The sequence below is a fragment of the Monodelphis domestica genome, chromosome 4, assembly GCF_027887165.1.
Source record: "Monodelphis domestica isolate mMonDom1 chromosome 4, mMonDom1.pri, whole genome shotgun sequence".
Lineage (NCBI taxonomy): Eukaryota > Metazoa > Chordata > Mammalia > Didelphimorphia > Didelphidae > Monodelphis > Monodelphis domestica.
This window is the reverse complement of record NC_077230.1, coordinates 373,304,514-373,326,114: the sequence shown is the minus strand read 5'-3', so window position 1 is coordinate 373,326,114 and position 21,601 is coordinate 373,304,514. Positions and strand designations below refer to the sequence as shown.

At 42.0% G+C, this 21,601-nt stretch overlaps 1 protein-coding gene across 5 annotated transcripts in view; it reads right to left on the bottom strand.

Annotated features, from left to right (window-relative positions):
* Positions 1-536: 536 nt before the first annotated feature.
* LOC100032740 (zinc finger and SCAN domain-containing protein 29-like) overlaps positions 537-21,601 on the bottom strand; it is a 26,102-nt gene continuing 5,037 nt past the window's right edge. Inside the window, exons 2-10 of one of the 5 annotated variants that reach the window (XM_056795333.1) lie at positions 21,491-21,526; positions 19,473-19,943; positions 15,293-15,479; positions 14,694-14,770; positions 14,296-14,377; positions 11,052-11,723; positions 7,906-8,601; positions 5,597-6,058; positions 537-4,241 (exon numbers count right to left, since the gene is read on the bottom strand). In XM_056795333.1, the coding sequence (XP_056651311.1) occupies positions 3,388-4,241; positions 5,597-6,058; positions 7,906-8,601; positions 11,052-11,723; positions 14,296-14,377; positions 14,694-14,770; positions 15,293-15,479; positions 19,473-19,862 (3,420 nt within the window). In that variant the 5' untranslated portion in view covers positions 19,863-19,943; positions 21,491-21,526 and the 3' untranslated portion in view covers positions 537-3,387. Of the gene's footprint in view, positions 4,242-5,596; positions 6,059-7,905; positions 8,602-11,051; positions 11,724-14,295; positions 14,378-14,693; positions 14,771-15,292; positions 15,480-19,472; positions 20,024-21,490; positions 21,527-21,601 lie in introns of all 5 variants that reach the window. The other 4 variants (XM_056795332.1, XM_007492965.3, XM_056795334.1 and 1 more) reach the window with 4 other exon arrangements.

The following is a 21,601-nucleotide window of genomic DNA, read 5'->3' as shown; positions in this document are numbered from 1 at the left end:
GATGGAAGGTAAGGTTTTTTTTTTTTTAAAAAAACATGTTTGGTTTCTTGAAAATAATAAAAAGGTCTTTTAAACTGAAAAGGAGAAGAAAGGTAGAGGAAGAAACTGCAAGGGGGGCATGCATTCATGTGTGTGAACCAAGTTATATACCATAGAAAGTAGATCAATGTAAGAATTGCCCATCCTTTGTTTCAAAGAGGAGCAATGAATCACAGTTATGTCTTGATGTGTGTCAACTGGATTTAAGTGAGGCAGAATTGCACCAGAATTGCACCAATTGCAGAATTGCCATCAACCTTCTCTCCTGTAGTCATTGAAGTCCAGTGTCAAGATAAGGACTGGCAATGGCCTTGGATGTAGTGGGTGACCTCGGTATCTTCAATGCTTGGCCAAGCTCTTAAGCACTCCACAGTACCCAACTTGCAGGGTAGGTACCCAAGGGCAACCTCAGTTCCCGAGGTACTTTGTGGATTCATAGCTCTTAAAACCATAGTTCACAGATCCCTAGCCTTTATTCTTAGTAGTCAGCCAGCGGATGCAGTTAAAGGCAAAACATTTAATGAAATGGCATCATTAAGAAGACAAAACGTTTTCCCCATAAACTTAGGGCACACTCTCACACAAACAGGATCAGTGAGAAGAATGAACACTCGTGGGGAGAGAATACATGGACAGAAAAGGACCTATGTGGGTAACAGGTGTGACTAGGAGACACTTATTTTATTAAGGAAAACTGTCCAGGGCACATGGGGGCACAGTGCACAACTGGAGAACACACATTATTAGCGAGGTCACACAGAGAAAAAAGCAAACTGGGCCACTGCTGACATTTTCTAGTGCACCGGAGCAACAAGACGGCAGATGGGACATTTTCTCCAATTCTGAAGAAGATACTAGGAATGGGAGGAAGTTTTTATCAGCAGCAGGGGTTTTGGAGAAGTGCACAGCAGAAAAGTACAAAGTCTACAGACAATTAGATTAAGGTAAATGTGAGTTTGATTTTTTAAATTAGGTAGGCTGAGGTTTGAATCACTTCCATTTATTTCTGTATTCCCAGTACATTTGTTAGATTGAATTGAATCACATGGATTGGAGGAGCAAGAAACTGGAATATATTAGACATAGTGGTGGTGGTAGTTGGAGGGGATAGAAGTAGAGATGCTTGCTGACTAAATAGGCCTCAAATTTCCAAGTAGAATGTTGATGTCGTTAGCCTCATCATTAAAGCAGGGGTGGGACTAAATCTTGTGGAGGCAATAAGGGCCTTTACTGTGGAAAAAAAGCTAAAGAACTTTTGCCTCAAGTGGTTATTTAGTTCTACCTCTTGGTGTTGCAGAAAAGGAAAATGAGGCTTCTATGGCATTTAGTGACTTGTTCAAGTTCACACGGGTAAGGATCAGAGGCAGGATGTGAGCTTCGGTCAGCACTGGTGAACCTTTTAGAGATCATGTGCCCAACCGGCACCTGCAAGCTGCCTGTGAGCCCCCTCATTACCCCAGAGGGTGGAGGGAGGAAGTGCTCACTTTGGGTGGCTGGACAGAGGGGTGGGGCATATGAAAAATGTCCTCAGGTGTGGTGGAGAGGGAAATGGAGCAGCTCCCTTTGGCATGCTGGGGCACATGTGCCACATCTTTGCTAACGTGGGTCTAGGTCCTCTGACTACAATACAAATACTCTTTCTGCTATTCTACATTACATCATTATGATGTAAAAACCCTTCAGCACTCTAAAAAAACAAGCACACTCTTCCCCTTCTCCCCCTTACTTTCTATCTTAGAAATGATACTAAAGTAGCAGAAGGCCAGGGCTAGGCAATGGGGATTAAATGTCTTGCCCAGGGTCACACAGCTGGGAAGTATCTGAGGCTAGATTTGAACCCATCGCCTTCTATCTCCAGGCCTTGTTGTTTTTTTTAAATTCACCATACCTCTTAGCTGCCCCAACTTCAGAACTCTTAAAGACATTTCTGGCAATTTATAAATATCACCAACATTGCCTTGGAGGAATTTGGGCTTGATTTGAAAAGAAAATTCCAGATGATACAGCTGTAAAAACACTGCATAAATTTGGGTATTATGTAAGACTGACTGACTTCCTCTGTGAAACATACTTGGAATGATAGGGTCATAGATTTAGAGCTGGCAGAGGCCTTACAAGTCAAGAAATGAAGGCTTGCCAACCTAAGTGTTTAGACCTTAGGACCAGCATTATCAGCGTTTTACAACTTTCTCACAACCATCTAAATGCCAGAATTGTTATCCTGAAGCACACTGAGCAATAAATTCAATTTTATTAATATAACAAAAGGAGCAGGCAGTACATTCACCATAGTCTAAGGCATCATTCTTTCTTTGATGTTAACATGATGAATGAGAAATGTTTCACTTTCTAGATTTCCCATATCCAGGGTTGAGATGTTTGTTTATATATTCAGACCAAACCCTGAAGTTCCATTCATAAGCCTACATTTATCTTCATAAGCCAAGTGCTGTTAGATTCAGAAAACTCCAGAATCAAAGACCTGGCAACATTTGGTGGGGCAGGGGGAGGGAGAGAGAGAGACAGACAGACAGAGACAGACAGAAAGACAAAGAGAGAGAGAGAGACAGGGTCAGGGAGAGACAGAGTCAGAGAAAGACAAAGACAGAGAGATACAGAGACTGAGAGAGACAGAGCAAGACACACACACACAGAGGAAATATCACCTGTGTGTGTTCTTAATCAGTTCTTTTACAAGTACTTATTCATTCAGTGTGAAAAATCCTCAGAATTCCAAAGTCATCCTTCTTGCTCTTTCCTCACTTCCCCCTGAAATAGGATACTCTGAACCCCAAATGTAATCACATCCCAGTGATAATGAAATACTTTTTCTGGGATGGAGGCACTAATAAAACCAGAGGTAAGAGGAAAGGAGACTTCCAGACTTGGAGGTGTGCCATAATGCACAAGGCTCCCTTTCTGGATGAAAGTACAAAAACCCCCACGTTTGGGAAGATCAAGATCATTCTCCCCCATTTTATCAACAGTAAAATTGAGGCACATGGGAAGGGGTGAATTGCATGCAGTGAGGTGAAGGCACAGCTGGGAAGGGGCCTTTCATATTCCCAATTTTAGTTCATCTGGTGAGTCTAGCTTCAGACACACCAAGACTATCCTAAAGCAGAAAGAAGCATTGCATTAGAAACACTGATTATTGAGAGTAAAGGGGCCTTGGTCATCGTCTAATCCAACTCTCACATTTATAGATGAGGACATTTAAGTCCAGAGAGAGGAAATTATTTGCCTAAGGTCACAGTTACTGGCAGAACAGGGGATAGAACCCGAGTTTCCTGCCTGGTGCTCCTACTACGTCAGAGTTGAACACTGTTTATGAACAAAAACGGCAGATTAGAAGCTGTAATCTCTGTTGGAAGGTTTCCCTATACCTAGTGCATTTACAGAACTCTTCCCATATAGACTTTCTGAAGTACAGTGGTGCCTAGGCTGCAGTGGGAACTTTTCCCTCATGTGGATTCTCTGGTGTTTGTTGAGGGCAGAGCCCTTACTGAAGCTTTTCCCACATTCAGGGCACTCATGAGGCTTCTCACCTGTGTGGGTCCGCCAATGGGCACTAAAATGTGAGCTGTTGTTGAAGCCTTTTCCGCATTCACTGCACTTGTAAGGTTTCTCCCCTGTGTGGATCCTCTGATGCACAACCAGGCTCGGGCTTAGCCGGAAGCTCTTGCCACACGCTTCGCACTGATAGGGTTTTTCTCCGGTGTGGATTCTCCGGTGTGCAGTGAGGCCTGCTCCATCACTGAAGCTCTTACCACAATCTAGACATTTATATGGTTTCTCTCCTGTGTGGATTCTCAGATGGGTGTTGAGGTGTGATCGCCAACTGAAACTTTTTCCACATTCAAGACACTTATAGGGTTTTTCTCCTGTGTGTATTCTCTGGTGTGTGGCCAGATGTGACCGCCAGCTAAAACTCTTCTCACATTCAAGGCATTTGTATGGCTTTCCTTCTGCAGAGGACCCTTTTTGAGTTGAGGGTTTTGGTACATCCTCTTTAGAAGTCAGTTTTCCTTGTCTTTCACCCATGTCTCTCTCCAGTGGTCCCTCTGGTTTGTACTCATTTTCACGGTTTTCCTCCCCATTAGGAAGCTGAGGTACATCCCCTTCTGATTCATGGGGTTGCCTTTTCTCAGAAATACTCTGTTTTTGAGTCTCCTTCTTGTTCTCACTTTGGATCCTCAACTCTGGGGAAAATAACAAAGAAATGAATGATTTCAATCAATTCAATCAATTCAATTAGTCAGGAAGACACTAAAGAGCTAGGAAAAGTGCAAAGTAACATTCAGTTTTATCTTTCGGTTAGATTCATCTTCCCCCTTCTCTATTCATTCCCCCCCCCCCCCCCCATAAGGATTTGAGGTCAAAACATCCATTTTGCACACGAAGACAGACGTGCATGGAATTAGATGTGCTCACAATCATGTAGTTTCAGGCTTTCCTCTTTGTCCTCTTGCCACACACTGCTTCTTGCTTATGGCCAGACATCCACTCATGCTCTCCTGGCCTGAAGTGTTCTGCCCAGCCAATCCCCCCTTTACAATTCCATCTTTTGAAGTTTAGCTCGCACAGTACTGTGATTATTATCAGACCACAATCATTGGCCGATACAGTACTCTGAAGCTTTCCAGGTGCTGAATCCACCATGATAACCCTGGGAGGTTATCACACATTAGTAGCCTCATTTTACAGCTGAGGCTCAGGGCAGTTAAGTTACCTGCCTACAGTGAGAGTTGACCATTCTAAATCTTTGGTGTTCAGGAAGTCTCACTGATGACTATTGCAGACCTCATTCACTTTCCTGTCCTCTGAATTCTCACAGCATTTGTAGGTACACACAAGTTAGCGGTTTAGGTATAGGTATCGAATTAGAGAATTTTTTAAAAATCTGGAATATATAGATAAGGAGGGCAGCTAGGTGGTACAATGGATAGAGCACAAGGTCTGAAGTCAGGAATCTGACCTTGGATCTGAGTTTGAATCTGACCTCAAATACTTCTTAGCTGTGTGACCCTGGGCAAGTCACTTAACCCTGTTTGTATCAGTTTCTTCATCTATAAAATGAGCTAGAGAAGGAAATGGCAAAACTACTCAATGACCTTTGGCAAGAAAATTCCAAATGGGATCACAAAGAGTTGGACATAACTGAATCACCATAACAAAAACAGATGAGGAAGTTAAGGCCCCAGGAAGTTATGTTAACTAGGTAGTAGTAGAACTGGGATCTTGGTTGGTTTTCCATTGTTTTCTATTTTCTAATTTTCTACATCTAGACTTTTAGGTTGAGAGAAGGGCCTATGCTGTATACCCTTTTGCAGGGTACCACTCAGTGCCTTGCTTAGTACTAAGCAAATGGCAAACCTCAAAATACATGTGAATTGATTAATGGATCTAATCAGGTCTAGCATATGGATGGAATGAATGTAAGCCTCTGGCCTTCTTGTCCAATGCACTTGTTACTAAACCAGACAGATCCATTCAGATAAAGCCCTGGGGGGGGGGGGGGGGATCAAGTTCTAAGGAAAGATAAGACTCATCTTACCAGCTGAGACTGGGAAGAGACCAGGGTTAGGATTCTTGGCTTCTTTGGTCGCTGCTTCATCACTGTCACAATCTTCCAGTGTCTCTTCACTGTGCCAACTGTCCTGCTCCTGCTCTTCAGGGTCAGCATCACTGCTGGCTTGCCTGGCGTGGTGAGTCACCTCCTTCAGGATGCTGGCAGCTTCTGGAGCTGTGTGGGCATTCACCAGGGCATCCATTTCTTCATAGAAAACACAGGTCTCTGGGGCATGGCTGCTTCCTGCCTTCCTGTAGCTTGTCTGGAGGCTATTGAACTTTGTCCGACATTGTTCCAATGTCCGCAGGAAGCCTTTCTCACGCAGACGCTCAGCAATGGCCCGATACACCTGCCGGTTGGGGTGGCGAGTCCGGAGCTTTTCATAAAACTCAGACTCACTGAGGATTGCCAGAAAAGCTTTGGTTTCCTCATAGCCCCAGTGCACACCTGACACAAGAAGAAAGTATTTAAAGCTGTCACCAAGCAAGAATATACAAAGACTAGTTTTCTATAGTGCTCTGTAGCCTTCCTCCTTTAACATTCCACTCTGAGTTTCAGTTACCTGAATGTGCCTGACCTGCTCTCTCAGGTGGTAAGCTACATGAAAGCCAATAAGGACCTTGTCTTATTTATCTTAGTGTCCCCTGCAGCTCTGACTAGAGGAAACCTTGTGCAGCACGTATTCAATTCATACTTAACGGATAAATAGCATCTATAAAGATCCCAAGTGCTGCCAGGCAAACCATTGCCTTTTGGCTCTTGTTTCTAGAGAAATTATATGACTAACATCTTATCAAGTTGTTCTGCACACTGAAAGGTGAAGAGCCTAAAGCATATTACCTGGCACATAGTACACCCTTAGTAAATGCATGTTGAGTGGCTGACCCAAGTACTATGTCCATGAGAAGCTTTTCTACCAATGGGAAGCTTCCTTTCTGAAGAAGCTGGCCAACTATTTCTGTTGGGAAGAAGCAGGAGGAACTGAGAAGAGAAAAGAGTAGGGATACCTGTACCAACAAATGTATGTTAAAGAAAGTGGTTTATGCAGAAAGCCTCACTTGAAACTAAGGCGAGGGGGCTCTACCAGCAATCCAGGCAGGGCTGGGGGCTGGTTTAGGCCCAGGAGAGTCATTCCAATTTGTAGCCACTGGAAGTCTTCTCTTCCTGGAGGAGGAGGGCTCTAGAACTTCACTGCAGACAATGAAACTATTCCAGCAAAGACTTTCTTGTACTCTAACACTATAAGGTCACCTTGGCCTAGGCCAAAAGTGAAGATTCTTTATTTTTTGGATGATCGTCTTTTTCTACCTTTGAGTGTGGAGTAGATCCATGGGACTCTCAGTTTGCTCTGAAAATCCTAGGCCTGGGCAGAAGTATCACCCTAACACCGAACCATCCTAAACACTGGCGCTATATTGAAAGAAGCATCAGTTATGCTATTTCAGTTCCTAGAGACTAACAGAGAATCAAGGGAGCAGAAATAATAATAATAATAAGCAATAATTATGCTTATCCCTGGGGAGTGGAGCGCATTGGACTGTTCTGCCTACTGAACGGAGGGAGGCTCCTGATTCCACTGTACTTTCTCACCAGGAGTGCAGAGTCTCAGAGTAAGAATACACGTCATAGGCCAACTAGCCCAACCTCTACTTCAACAAGAGTCTTTACCATATATCAAACAAGTGATTATCTGGCCTTTCCCTGAGTACCAGCAGGGAGGGGAAATCTATATCCCCAAAGAACAGTTCATTCTATTTTGGAGAGCTCACTGCCAGAAATTTTTCCTTATATCAACAGGTTAAAATAGATGAAAACAACTGAAAGCTGCTTCTTGGCAATTTCATCCATTGTTCCTGGTTCTGTCCTCTGGGACAAAGTAGGTTAGGTATAATCCCTTTTACACACAACAGTTCTTTAAGGACTTAAAGAGAGGACATGTCTACCCTGCTTTCTCTTCTCTAGGCTAAATGTACTTGGTTTCTTCAATCAGCTCTTATAGGACATGAAACTCAAGATCCTTCATTGTTCTAGATGCCTTCTTTGCACACATTCCACCTTGCCAGTATTCTTATTCAAAAGTGGTACCCAGAAATGAATACAGTACTCAAGGTGTGGTCTTGACAGTCTCTGCCAATGCCATGCTTTCCTTTATCTGAGCTAAGAATGCCTTAGTACTTCCCTCGGGGCTACCACATCATACTATTTACTCATATTTAACTTGTAGCTCAATGAGACTTCCAGATCTTTGTCACAAAAATGGCTGCTTAGGGACTTATTACTAAAGAGATCCTTACCTGTTCGACTCTGGAAAAGAGCTGTGGCCCTGGAACCTTTGGGCTCTTGGGTGAACACTTTGAGGCTCATTTCATTCTTTTCATAGTCTTTGGCTGTGGGCCCCTTCCAAGGGTTTCCTTGTTCCCAGTCCTCTGGCTCCTGTCCCTGGGAGTCAGAATCTCCACTTGTCCTCTCCAGAGGACAGATGATCTCCTTCACAGTGTAAGTTGGTTTAATGGCAGCCCGGGCATGCATTAAGGCTGCTATTTCTTCATAAAAGGGACAGGTTCCCGGGGGGTGGCTGGTTCTTGCTTTCCGGTAGCTAGTTTGGAGGTTTTTGAATCTGTACCGACACTGCTCCAGTGTCCGGAGGAAGCCATGCTCCTGCAGCCGCTCGGCAATGGCACGATATACTTGGCTGTTTCTATGACAGGTCCGGAGTTTCTCAGAAAATGAAGCCTCACCGAGAATTGCCAGAAAGATCTTGGTTTCTTCATAGCCCCAATGTACTCCTGCATATTTCCCATCCTCTGAACTGCCCAGTTCTTGGTCTTCCCAGCCTTTCTCTTCCTTCTTTGCTGGAGTCTGATAAGGATTTCCTTGATCCTCGTTGGGGTATGAGTCTTTGCTGCTTTCTCTTTCCTCCAAACTATGGAGATCTGTGTTCCATGAGCTTTCCCCTGACTTCTCTTGATGGGTCACTTTGGATTTGGGATCTGGAGAGGTCAATGATGGGAAGAATAAATAGAAGATATAATGCCTGGTATTGGTAACCAATTCAATTAAGTGAACATTTTACTTATTGCTTACTATGTGCAAGGTTGCCTGTCCCAGAGAATATCTGGTATTTATAAAAGCTCAGTCCTGGAGGCAAGTAGGTAGCAGTAGCTCCATGGATAGAGAGCCAGGCCTGGAGACAGGAAGTCCTGGGTTCAAATCTGGCCTCAGACATTTCCTAGTTGTGTGACCTTGGGCAAGTCACTTAACCCCAATTGCCTAATTCTTACTGTTCTTCTGCCTTGGAATCAATACTTAGTATTGATGGAAAGTAAGGGTTTAATAAAACAAAATTCAGTCCTAGTCAATTTAACAATTTAGGGAAACTGAAAAGATTTCAAGGGTAGATATAAAAAATCAGAACAATTTGCACTCTGGATTGTGTAAAAGATTATGTCTTCCCTGAAGAGGGTCCTATAAATTCTAATTATGTAAAGGATGAAATGACATTAGAAGACCTGGGCCATGAGTTGGTGAGTTTAGGGGGCTTAGGAGTCTCTCCTCCAAAGGCTTGTATCCCTTTCATTATCCAGATTTTGCCCATCCTTTAAAGTCCTCAATCCTTGATCATTCCAACTGATACCTCATCCCCTTTCTTGATCATCTCTAGAATTTACTGCTTGTGTGACATACTGACTCAGACTGGACTCCTCCACCTGGTATTCAAGACAATCTATAATCTGGTCAAAATGCTTCTTCCCAGGGCCTCATACTACTCCCTTTTCTATTAATCCCCCCTCCAGCTGCTATCTAAATATCCCAGGGTTTCCGATCTCCATGCCTTTGCTAAATCTCCATCCTCCCAGTCTGTTGATATTCTTCAAATGCCCTCTCAGTTATGAAACTATTTCTGATTGTCCCAATTCAAAGCAATTTCTCCTTGTACTTTATGTTTTTCATGCATTTATCATCTAAACTAGATCATATTTGTAATCGTTTGGGAAGACATAGATGAGTCACAAAGGATGGGCAGGCATGATGGATTTGTAATATGCAGCATTAGAGGGAACCACCCATATTGATGAAATCACAGAATCCCTGGAGTATTCTATTCATTGTATGCCAAGAGATAACATAGGAGGCTCTTAGAGTATTGGCTAAAAAGACCCAAGTTTAAATCCTACCTCAGACACTTACTGGCTATATGACCCTGGGTAAATCACATAACCTGTCTGCTTCAATTTCTGTATCTATAATGGGAAAAACAGCTGGACTTACCTTACTGGCTTGTTGGGAGGATCAAATGAGAGAATATAGGTAAAGTGCTTTGCAAACCTAACAATGCTATATAAATGCTAGTTGTCATTATCATCATCATTTCCTCTTCTCTCAGGTACAATTGTATAGGAGACAGTCAGACATTCTCATTTCTCCAATAAGACTGCAAATTCCCTAATAGCAAAGACCCTGTAGGTAGAATTAGAGAGCCAGAGAGGTCTGGGGTCCACCCTCATCATTTTATAGAAGAAATAGGCCCAGAGAACAAGAGAGATTAGCTAAAATTTACATTGTTTACAGCAGAAAAGGAACTAGAACTCTTAAGTTTCTTCATTCTGAAGATAATGTGCTTCCTATTACATTATTCCTGCCTTTTCCCTTTCCTTTCCTTTCCTTTCCTTTCCTTTCCTTTCCTTTCCTTTCCTTTCCTTTCCTTTCCTTTCCTTTCCTTTCCTTTCCTTTCCTTTCCTTTCCTTTCCTTTCCTTTCCTTTCCTTTCCTTTCCTTTGCACACGAAGATAGGCTTTTAGGCTTGGAGTCAGGAAGATTCATCTGAGTTCAAATCTGGCCTCAGATATTTACTAGCTGTGTGAGCCTGGGCAAATCATTTAACCCCAACTGCCTGGCCCTTACCACCGACGTTTAGTAAGGGTTTTAAAAAAACAGTCGGACATGATTGAAAACACCAGAACAACACAATGACTGTGTCAGAAGCTGGATGTGGAACAAAACTTTTCCTGCCTACAAGCCCAGCACTCTGTTCTCTACCTCACCACACTGCCCCAAACAATGCTGATCATAACTGAAATGTCTTTGAACTCCCAGGACCTTGCGGTACTTCAAGGTCTTCATTATAAACATCGATTGGTACTGGACAGAACTAATGAATAACAGATTCTAGATTGTTGTGTTCTTCCCATCTTTCTAAACCCTTTGCTCTTAGTAATCTCAAATCAGTGATACTATACTGAAGACTTTGGCTACTGATACTTGGCATCCTTGGTAATCTAGGCATGGTCACTGCAATCACCTTTAGGGGAGGAGAAGGACAAGAACTGTTATCAAATGGGGGTCAGCAAAACACAAAGTGTCACAACAGCACAGGTGAGAAGATAAAACAAAATCCTTGTTCTTGTGAAGCCTGACAGAAGACATTTTTATTGGGTCCTTACCTGAGAGGCTAGAGAAAGGGCCTTGGGGGCCTGGCATCTTGCCCTTTTGGGTCAGTTCCTTGTCGATCAATTCATCACCATCACAAACCTCTGTCCCCTCCTCAGGTTCCCTGTTCTCTGGTTCCTCAATTTCAACACTACTGTCCCTTTGTTGAGAAAGACCTAAAGTTTCTTCCAAAGTGTCAGGAGAGGAAGCAGAGGTGCGGGTATTTAATAGAGCAGCCATCTCTCCAAAGAAGGCACAGGACTCAGGGGCTCTGTTAGTCTTTGCTTTTCGGTAGCTTGTCTGGAGGTTTTTGAACCTATAGCGGCACTGCTCCAATGTTCGCAAGAAACCCTGCTCCTTTAGACGTTCAGCTACTGCTCGGTATACTTGGCGGTTTCGATGACGGGATTGGAGTTTTTTTGAGAACTGGGGTTCACCAAGGATTGCAAGAAATGCCATTGTTTCCTCATAGCTCCAAAGGACACCAGAAACTTTTGGGTCTGCTACATCATACTGTTTCTGCTCCTCCCAGCTTTTCATTTCTTTCCTAGAAAATGCTTGATCTTTACCTGTGTGGTATCCTCTTGGATTATTCTTTTTTTCCTCAGAGCTCTGGAGATTTGGAGCCCATGGTTCCCTCCCTTGCTTTAATGGCAAAATGATGTCAGAGTTGGGAACTGCAAACTCTGTTGGTAAGAAGGCAAATAGGGGCATGACATTATATGATCATTATAAAACTGTTCTTGGAGTTCAGTGAGATATATCAGGGAGATTTCTTGGGGATGACTAAGAGACTACCACAGGACTTTAAACATTCTTTTTCAAGTCACTGAGAGACGGAAATAAGGAAATTCAGTGATTTGATCATAGTGGAAACTTCAGATCTGTGGGAGCTCAGAGATCAGAGCCTCACTCTGAGGAGAATCAGAGAATATTAGGGTTAGAAAGGATTGTAGAAATGATTTAATTTAACCACCTCATTTTGTAAATGGGGAAAAAGAGATCCAGAAAGATTAAGTAACTTGCCTAAGGTCACACAGTTAGATGATGGCAGAGGCAAGACCAAAAAGTAGCCTTAAAAAATTAAGCCAGGTAGGGAGTAATTTTTTAGGAGCAGAATATATTTAATCTATAAGGAAAAGTCAGAAGACACCTTTAAGAAATTTGATTTTTTTCTTATAATATAGAGAAATGCAAATCAAAACAACTCTGAGGTACCACCTCACACCTAGCAGATTGGCTAACATGACAGTAAAGGAAAGTAATAAAAGTTGGAGGGGTTGTGGCAAAGTTGGGAAATTAATGCACTGTTGATAGAGTTGTGATTTGATCCAACCATTCTGGAAGGCAATTTGGAACTACGCCCAAAGGGCTTTAAAAGACTGCCTGCCCTTTGATCCTGCCATACTACTGCTGGGTTTGTACCCCAAAGAGATAATAAGGAAAAAGACTTGTACAAAAATATTTATAGCCACGCTCTTTGTGGTGGCAAAAAATTAGAAAATGAGGGGGTGTCCCTCAATTGGGAAATGGCTGAACAAATTGTGGTATCTGATGCTGATGGAATACTATTGTGCTGAAAGGAATAATGAACTGGAGGAATTCCATGTGAACTGGAACAACCTCCAGCAAGTGATGCAGAGTAAAAGGAGCAGAACCAGGAGAACAATATACACAAAAATAGATACATTATGGCACAATCGAATGTAATGGACTTCTCTACCAGAAGTAATAAGACAATCCAGGACAATTCTGAGGGACTTATAAGAAAGAACACTATCCACATCCAGAGAAAGAACTGTGGGAGTAGAAACACAGAAGAAAAACAACTGCTTGATCACATGGGTCGATGGGGATATGATTGGGGATGTAGACTCTAAATGATCACCCTAATGCGAATATTAGTAATATGGAAATAGGTCTTGATCAATGACACATGTAAAACCCAGTGGAACTGCTCGTTGACTATGGGAGGGGAGGGAAAGAACATGAATCATGTAACCATGGAAAATATTCTAAATTAATTAATTAAATAAAAATTTTCAAATCACACACACAAAAAAGAAATTTGATTTTTTACAGTTGAAAGCATATGATTTTTTTACTTGTTTATTTGGGCACATATTCTGGGATATTGGTTTTATAAGATGATTCACTTACAAAAATGAACAATATGGAAATATGTCTTATGTGATAATACATGTATAGCCCAGACTGAATTACTTGCCAGCTTTGGGAGGAGAGAGGGAAGAAGAGAGAGAAACAATTTAGATCATATAACTTTGGAAAAGTTTTATGGAAATTTGTTATTATATGTAATTGATAATATAAAGTAAAAATAAATTCAGTTCTATTCATCAGGAAACTCCTTTCACAAGTAAGGGAATGTACAAAGTCTTAAGATATAAAATACAAAGAAAGCTAACATCTATAGAAAGTCTTATGGAATTATCACTTCCTTACATTCAAAAACTTACAAGCAATTCAAAGAATCACAGAAAGACAAAACTGGAAGAGTAGAGGCAACTAGGTGGCTCACTGGACAGAGAGCCAGACCTGGAGAATGGACCTTCTGGGTTCAAATGTGACCTCAGACACTTCCTAGTTGTGTGACCTTGGGCAAGTTCTTTTAACCCCCATTGCCTAGTTTTTATTGTTCTTCTGCCTTGGAACCAGTACTTAGCATTGATTCTAACACCTAAAGCAAGGGTTTTAAAAAAGGGTCAATAACAGAGGCAGAGAAAGTGAACTTGAAGAAAACTGCCTGGGGAGCCTGCTGGCTGTGGACAAATTGAGGGGCAATGGGGGTGCTCTGGGTTATACAGCTCTTCTATGAAGTGGATAATCAACATGATAATGACTGAAAAGTGATGGTTCTCCTACTGGGAGAAGAAAGAATGTACCAGGATACTGAATTCTTTTCTCCCTTTACTTAACAGCTGATACACTCACCTTAGAACAAGGACATGGGGACCAAAGAGAAAAGGAAAATCTTAAAGATATGAAAACTCAGATGCCTGTAGAATTTAAGTGAGAGGACACAGGGTGATTTTTAAGGGCAAAGAACAAGCTAGATGATCTTTAGCGATCCCTTCCAATCCTGTGTTTCTATTATTGATGTCTGAAGACCAAAGCCCCCTCACTTTAACCCTCACACATGTACTGGTATAAGTGAGGTAGATGTCCTCAGAAGTCTCAGGGAAGTATGAGTTGTAGACACCTGAAAATTTCTAATTCACAAGAGAAATGAATTCTTACCTTTCAAGAATTCATTCCCATAATCCTTTCCTTCACTGTCCTTGCAGAGATCCTGTACAGGGCTTCTGTGGCCTGGGGCTTCCTGTAAGAGGTATAAAGCACATCCTCAAATGTCAATAACCCATACCTCCCTCCCAAACTCTTATTGCCCCACCAAGACTCGGGGCTCATTGGCATTTCATATTGCCCCATTAATTACAACAGGGAGAACTGAGTTCCAAAGACTCAGGAAAAATAATTGATGGCATTTTAATCAACAATTGTGCGCTTTTTGTCTAGGGAAACCATATTATGCTTGGGAAATCTAGGGAATAGGAGAATAGGGGAATAGTCAACAGGGTGGGCCTAGTCTCCAAGGTATAAACATATCAGGAAATGAAAGGCAAACTGCAGCTTACCTGGGACCCAGACACTAACTTATAGTCACCAAAACTTTTCATCTTAGGAAGGTCAGAATCCTGAAGAGCCAAGCTACCTAGGAAGAGAAAGGAACTATTTAAGTTCCAGTTATTTCCCAGCTAGGCACATTCATGCTTTTTTTGGAGACACATCAATTCTGGGTGTCTGACGCTTTGAATCCAATTAAGACTATCCATGTAGCTAATACTGGTATAACTCTCTACTTGGTCCTATAGATCTTCAGGTCAGTGGCTTTATGCCCTTGACCAAAAATTACATGCTGTGTGCATTAGACGGTCGCCATGTTCTGGAGCTCTTTGCTCTCCAGGGCCTAGTTGACCTGATTTTCTGGTCTCAATGAAGATTTAGAGAGGGGGAGCCCATCTTCAGAGTGCCAGGACAAAAAAACCAAACATACACTTAGAGAAACAAAGGCAGCATCCTCTTTGTGATATCAGTGACAGGAAGGCCAGACTGTGTGCTCTCCCCCTCAGCACCTCCTCCCCAGGCCCACCACCTTCTTCTCCAAACCATAGGCCCCTTTTCCTAGCACAGGCTCCTCCCCACACTATCTTAGAATATGTTCTCTGCTTCTCACCACTCTTCTGCAGGGGCTTGGGCTCCTCCATAGGGCTCAGTTGTTCCAGTGGTTCCCGGTAGGGGCTCTGTGTTCCCTCCTGCTGGGATGCTCCCTCTGGCTTGATCTCTGCTGAATCTAACTGGAAGCTCCGTGGTTCCTGTGCTGTACCCAAGGGTGCTGGTAATTCAGAAAGCACTTCCTGTCCCTGTATACAAAAGGCAACCTGGCAATAGCACCCATCCCATCACTGAAGACTCTTTTGGTCAGAGGATTCTTGATGAAATCAAAGTAAAACCCCCATAGGGAGACAGAGTTACCAGGACGGGGGTAGAATAATCACAGTGCAATGCTACTAACTGTGATCATCTACCCCAGGGGTTTACAATTGGCATGTAACACTTTACCTGCTATTATCTAGTTTGATCCCTCACAACAGCCCTGGGAGATAGGCGAGCAACAATGATTGTTCCCATTCTATATATGGGGACACCAAGGCTCAGGGATACTAAGTGACCTGTCTGGGGTCACATAATTAATTACTAAGCAGCAGAATTGGGACTCAAAGCCAGGTCTTCTGATTACAAATCCAAAGGTCTATCCACTAACCACACTGGCTCTTTAATCAAATTTATTTTATTTTGAGGAAAGCAATTTGTCATCGAGAGCTTTTGAAGAAAGACAGGACAGGTCTAGGATAGCGAGGTACTTTAAAATCAAATTTTATGATTTTTCACATTACTGTCTGGTAAGCAGGCAATCAAAAATCTTTATTGAGCAGTTAAGGTACTGTGTTAAGTTTAATGAAAGAGGGAGAAAAATTATACACTTCTTGCCCTCAAAGAGCTTAATGAACTTGAAGAGATAGGCTATAAGCATATAAAACTAAAACAACACAGTATCAGGCAGAAAAACTAAGTACCAAGTAGTGCCAACCTTGTACACTATAGGAGTTCACAGAAGAGAAAGATCACGTCCTGCTGAGGCTGTTAGGAAAGGCTTCAAGGAAGAAGATCTGAATTGGGCCTTGGAGGATGGGTATACTGATGGTCAGAAAGGGGGTCATGGGTAGCCTAGGCTAGAAGGCCGGCATGAAAGGGCCAGGGACTTTTAAAGTATAAGTCATACTTGGGGGACAATGCACTGACCATTTTGGCTGGAGTGTAGGACATATATAAAAGAGTACTGAAGTCTGGGAGACTAGACTGGGCCTGATATGAAGGACCTTGAAGCAGCAGGTTAATGACTTTATTATGTTCACAGTGGAGGACTTCTTGATTGGGGGTAGCATGAAATATTAAACTTTTATCATGATGTAGGCCTCTCCCAAGTACACACGTTATATATAGGCCTTGCCTATACCTGGGACCCAAAACACTGCTAAATGTCTTGGCTGAATGAGGCCCCGTCCATTTGGAATGGCCCTGAAGGTGGTCAGAGATGGCCTGAGATGGCCCTGGGAGTCCACCCTAGAAGAGTCCAGTAATAACCCTTGTTGAAAACACTCTACAGAAGACAGGATGACTGTGAAGCCTCTCTGGATATTGTGATTTCTGCTCTCGTGGGACTAGAAGAGACAGAATTAACCTGATCCAAACTTGCAGACCAAGGGGATGGCCTAGGCAGGAAAGAACCAACATCCCAGGAAGCCCTAGGGGAACCATCTAGAGTTGGCTGTTCACAGTGCCCTGAACATGCTTCCTAGAATGCCACTTTTCAACCAGGAATAACCTAGAGCTGCTCTGAGTCCTTCTATTCATAGATTCATAACTATATGAAACTAACGAAAGGGGATAAGACTAAATATACTAACCAGTATCTCTTAGTCAGAAAGGCAAAGGCTCTGACCTCAACGATCTCTATAGCATAAAATATCATGACCCTCAAATTCATTTTGGCCAAGAAAACTCTAAAAGAACAAAGTATATATTGAGCCATTAAAATGTGTAGTTCAAAATTTCTCAATAGGAAATAAAGTATTAATAAGAATGGAAAAGGTCATAGATCATAGATTTATTACTGAAAGAGACCCTAGAGGAGAGATTGGCTACCTCACATCACTTATTCTGTACCTCAGTGATGCTTAAGCATATTCATTTTATAGAGAAAGAAAATAAGGCCTACTTGTAGGAGCCAGGATTTGAACTCAATTCCTTTGGCTCAAAATGTAGCATTCTTTCTACTACATCTTAGTTTTCAAATCAATCAATTAATTAAGCACCTATTAGTTACTAGGCCCAAAGGTAGATAGGGCAAGTGGAAAAGGACCTCAGTGATATTTCTAGAGCTTAGTTTGGTGGGTCAGGCAGAATATGGGATAGAGGATGACTTAAAAGCATTGAATTACTACTAGGGAGAGGCAGCTAGGTGGCTCTGTAGGTAGAGAGCCAGGCCTAGGACAGGAGGTCCTGGGTTCAAATCTGGCCTCAGACACTTCCTAGCTTTGTGATACCAGGCAAGTCACTTAACCCCTATTGCCTAGTTCTTACTGCTCTTCTGTCTTGGAACTGATACTTGGTATTGATTATAAGATGGAAGGTAAGAGTTTTTTAAAAATTACTTCTAGGGGGCCCTGGTTCTATCACTAACCAAAAAATATAGTTCTAAGTGGGGAAAATAGTAACATGCTTAGTACTACAGTTAGCCAGGAAAGTGATTGCTTTGCAAAATACCCAAGGTGTCTTTGAGATATGTTTGAGTAAGAAACTGAGCCTCCTACAAAGTGAGCTTTTGGCATTCTGCTTACCATATCAGACAATCGAAGGTCAGAGGTTATGGGTCTGAGGGACTCGTGGGTGATGAGAGTTTAAGGACTTGTGGACAACCAAGTACTTTATATGTAATAATTGTTTCTATTAGCAATAAATATAATGCTGAATTTATCTTTAGGAGAGAGCCCAGTCCAATTAAAATGGCAAGTAGAGAGAATCCTGGAGAAATCCCATTTGCCAGGATAGAATGTAAGATTATCCTAGACATTCTTCAAATGAACAAAGATGTGATAGATCTTTCATGAACTTTGATACATGAAGCAAAGCTTGTGTGAGCACATGATTGTAGGGATACATATGTGGACTTTTCTCTTTCGGGTTTTTGGAAGAAAATATTAAGAAACATTCCAATAAATCAAGGCACCTCCATGTGTTTACTATCTTGTTTAGAAGTAGCTCCTTTCCCCAACTTTTTTTTCCCTCCAAATCCTATTTTAATTCTTCAAGGCCCAACTGAAGTCCCACCTCTTCTATGGAATTTTTCCTAACTATATATTAGCCTCTTGTTCTTTTTTTTTCTTCCAGATTCTTATTTGGTTTTCAGTCAGTACAAAATGCTCTAGCAGTTAATTGACATCTATTTGTTTCAAGTTTTGCCTTGTTTTACCAACTTAATGTTAAATTCATTGGGACAAGGATTATTTCTTAGACTCCTTTTGTATCTCCCACAATATTTGGTGGGTGCTCAATAAATATTTTTAACTGATTTTTTTTTCCAATCTTGTGTAGGAAGTCTGGTCAAAAGTGTTGCATCACCCCAAAATAAGAGAACTGATGGTATGTATATATCATGTATGGTCTACCTGGAGGAACTAGATAATCTCTCAAGAGCAAAACTAGGTCTCTGTTTTTCTCTATTTATCTTTAATCTGTGACTATTCTGTCACTAGGAAAATATAACTAATTCAAAAGCATACTGTGCCTAAGTCCCATCCCAGATAACTTTGGTCCTTCAAATTAAAATAATCTAATCAAATAGATTTCAAGTTGTTGGGTTGAGGGGCAGAATTTGTCCAGAACCAAGCATTGTGGCTTTGTAAGGTACTATGGTGGGCATAGAAAATATATAATTAGACAATTATTAAAACTAAAGACTCCCGTAAGAGGCAGGAAGAAAGCTTGAAGTTTTAATGGGGAGAGAAGGAAATCCCAAGATTTTTCACTGCCCCACCTACTGCTCAATTTTACTTAAAATACTGTTTTGAATTTAACATGATGCTTTCCTTTCCAATTCCAATTTCCACACACTCTCTCAATTTGTATTCAGAAATACCCTCTGAGGGCAGAGCTAGTATTCTCATTTTATCGATGAAGAAAATGAAGCAGAGAAATGCAACTTGCCCAGCTGACTTGAGGTAGAGCTGAACTTGGCACCCATATCTCCTGCTGCCCAGAGCAGTGCCCTTTTCATTAGACCTTGTAGCTCTCACCCATTGATCTGGTATCTTGGGCTCTTTCTGCCAAGTCTCCACCAGGGTCACTGCCTCCTCTGAGTTCTTAGGACGCTGGTCCCACACCCAGGTCTGTAGCTTTTCTGGCAAGATGCTTAGGAACTGTTCCAGGACCAGGAGTTCCAGAATCTGCTCCTTTGTCCGTTTTTCAGGCTTCAGCCACAAATGGCAGAGCTCTCGGAGTTGGAAGAGCACTTCATGAGGCTGGGTGAATTCTTCATACTGGAACTGCCTGAAGTGCTGGCGGGAGGCCTCTGAGTCAGGGTCACATCCCCAGAAATTAGGATCATCACCCAAGCAGGAATCTTCTTCCAGTTTCACCAATAGGAACTCCTCTTGATGTGATGGGGCAACAACTGTAGCCATCATTTGCTGGGGAGGATACGCCTTGCTCCAGCATGGGCCTGAGTCTTAGGGTTCACATCTCTGACAAATCACTTGGAGCTGCTCCTGGAAAACACAGAATGGAGGGGGGTGGGACAAGGAGGGAAGGGGGAGAAGGGGGGAGAGAGAGAAAGAAAAAGAGAGGACTGAGTGAGAGAAACAGGAAAATAGAAACCTAATTAATCAGGTTCTTTAAGAGTTTTTCTATATTTGCTAAGAATCCTGTAAATATTATTTCTAGAAAATGAATATATAATATACTTTAGTAAAGTGTACAAATATAATATTTGAAAATATTTTGAAAACAAATTTAAGATTATTTAAAATATTAAAGACTAATAGGATGGAACAAACAGCCTTCCTACATGGATAGGGTGGCCTTAAAACATGGCATTAGGTTTTGTTCTGAAATCGAATATTGAAAAAAAAAAGTGATTATACTTAAGATGAACTGTCCTACTTTGCTGTTCTCTGTATATGACATTCCACTGCCTAGACTATCCCTCTTGCCCAGAACACTCTCTCTCATCCTGAAACTGCTAACTCCCTTCAAGGGTCAACTCAGGTGCTGCCTCTTTCAAGAGATCTTTCCTGATTTTCTCAACTGGTAGTGCTCCCCTACTGGATGAAGCAAATTACTTTGATTTATTTATCTATTTAATGTATTCTTTACCATAGAATGGAAGCTCTTTGAGATATTAAGCAAAACAGACTATATCCCCAGCACCTAGTACAACATAGGCACTTACTAAGAGTTCAGTGATTAAGCTAGAGAGAAGATGTCTGGGAAGATGTGAAGGGTTTTGGTGGGGAAAGGGTTGGGCAGGGCATTCTCAGAAGCAGAAAGGGAGGAAAGAGAAGGAGATCTTATTAGCCAGAGTGAATAGTATAAACCAAGGGGGTGTAGTAAGTCAGAATGGGCAACTAGGTGGCACAGCAGAGAGAGGGTCAGGCCTCTGATTCATCTTCCTTTGAATTCAAATCTAGCTTTAGACACTTATTATTAGCTGTGTGACCCTGGGCAAGTCATTTAATTAACCATGTTTTAAAAACCCAGTTTCCTCAATTGTAAAATAAATTGGAGAAGGAAATGGCAAGGCAACTAGGTGGCTCAGTGGATTGAGAGTCAGGCCCAGAAACTGGAGGTCCTGGGTTTGAATCTGGCCTCAGATACTTCCTAGTTATTGTAATGTTGTGGAAGAAAGATTTGGAAGGAAAAGTTTGCAACAGAGCTGGAGTAGCTGGGACTACTGAGCTGTCACTCAAGAGAACATTCTAATTGGAATGATGACCAGAAAAGACTGTTGAGAAAGGAGGAGACAAACTGAAATCTGGGTCTTTTTGCCTTGGAGACAGAAAGGAAGAAGGACAAAAGTCCAGCTCTCTCTGATTTCTCTGCTGTGCTATAGTGACTGAACTTCCAGACCTGTTAACCAATTTTCCCAATCTGAACTATATTCTACCATTCTCCAACCAAAGAATTATTCCAGTGTTAGGGAAACCCCAAACCCTCTTCCTTCTATTTCCTTATCTTTCCCTTCTTCCCCAATAAAACCCTTACTTAATCTTAGAAAAGAGAAAGAGTATTTTATTTGAGACATCATAAAACTCACCCTGAGTTGATTTAGAGAGACCAACAGAAGAATCAACTGGAAGGGGAGGGAATAAAGGAGGGTGAAGGGAGGAAGGGAGATAAAAGGGAGGAAGGGAGGAGATTAGCAAAT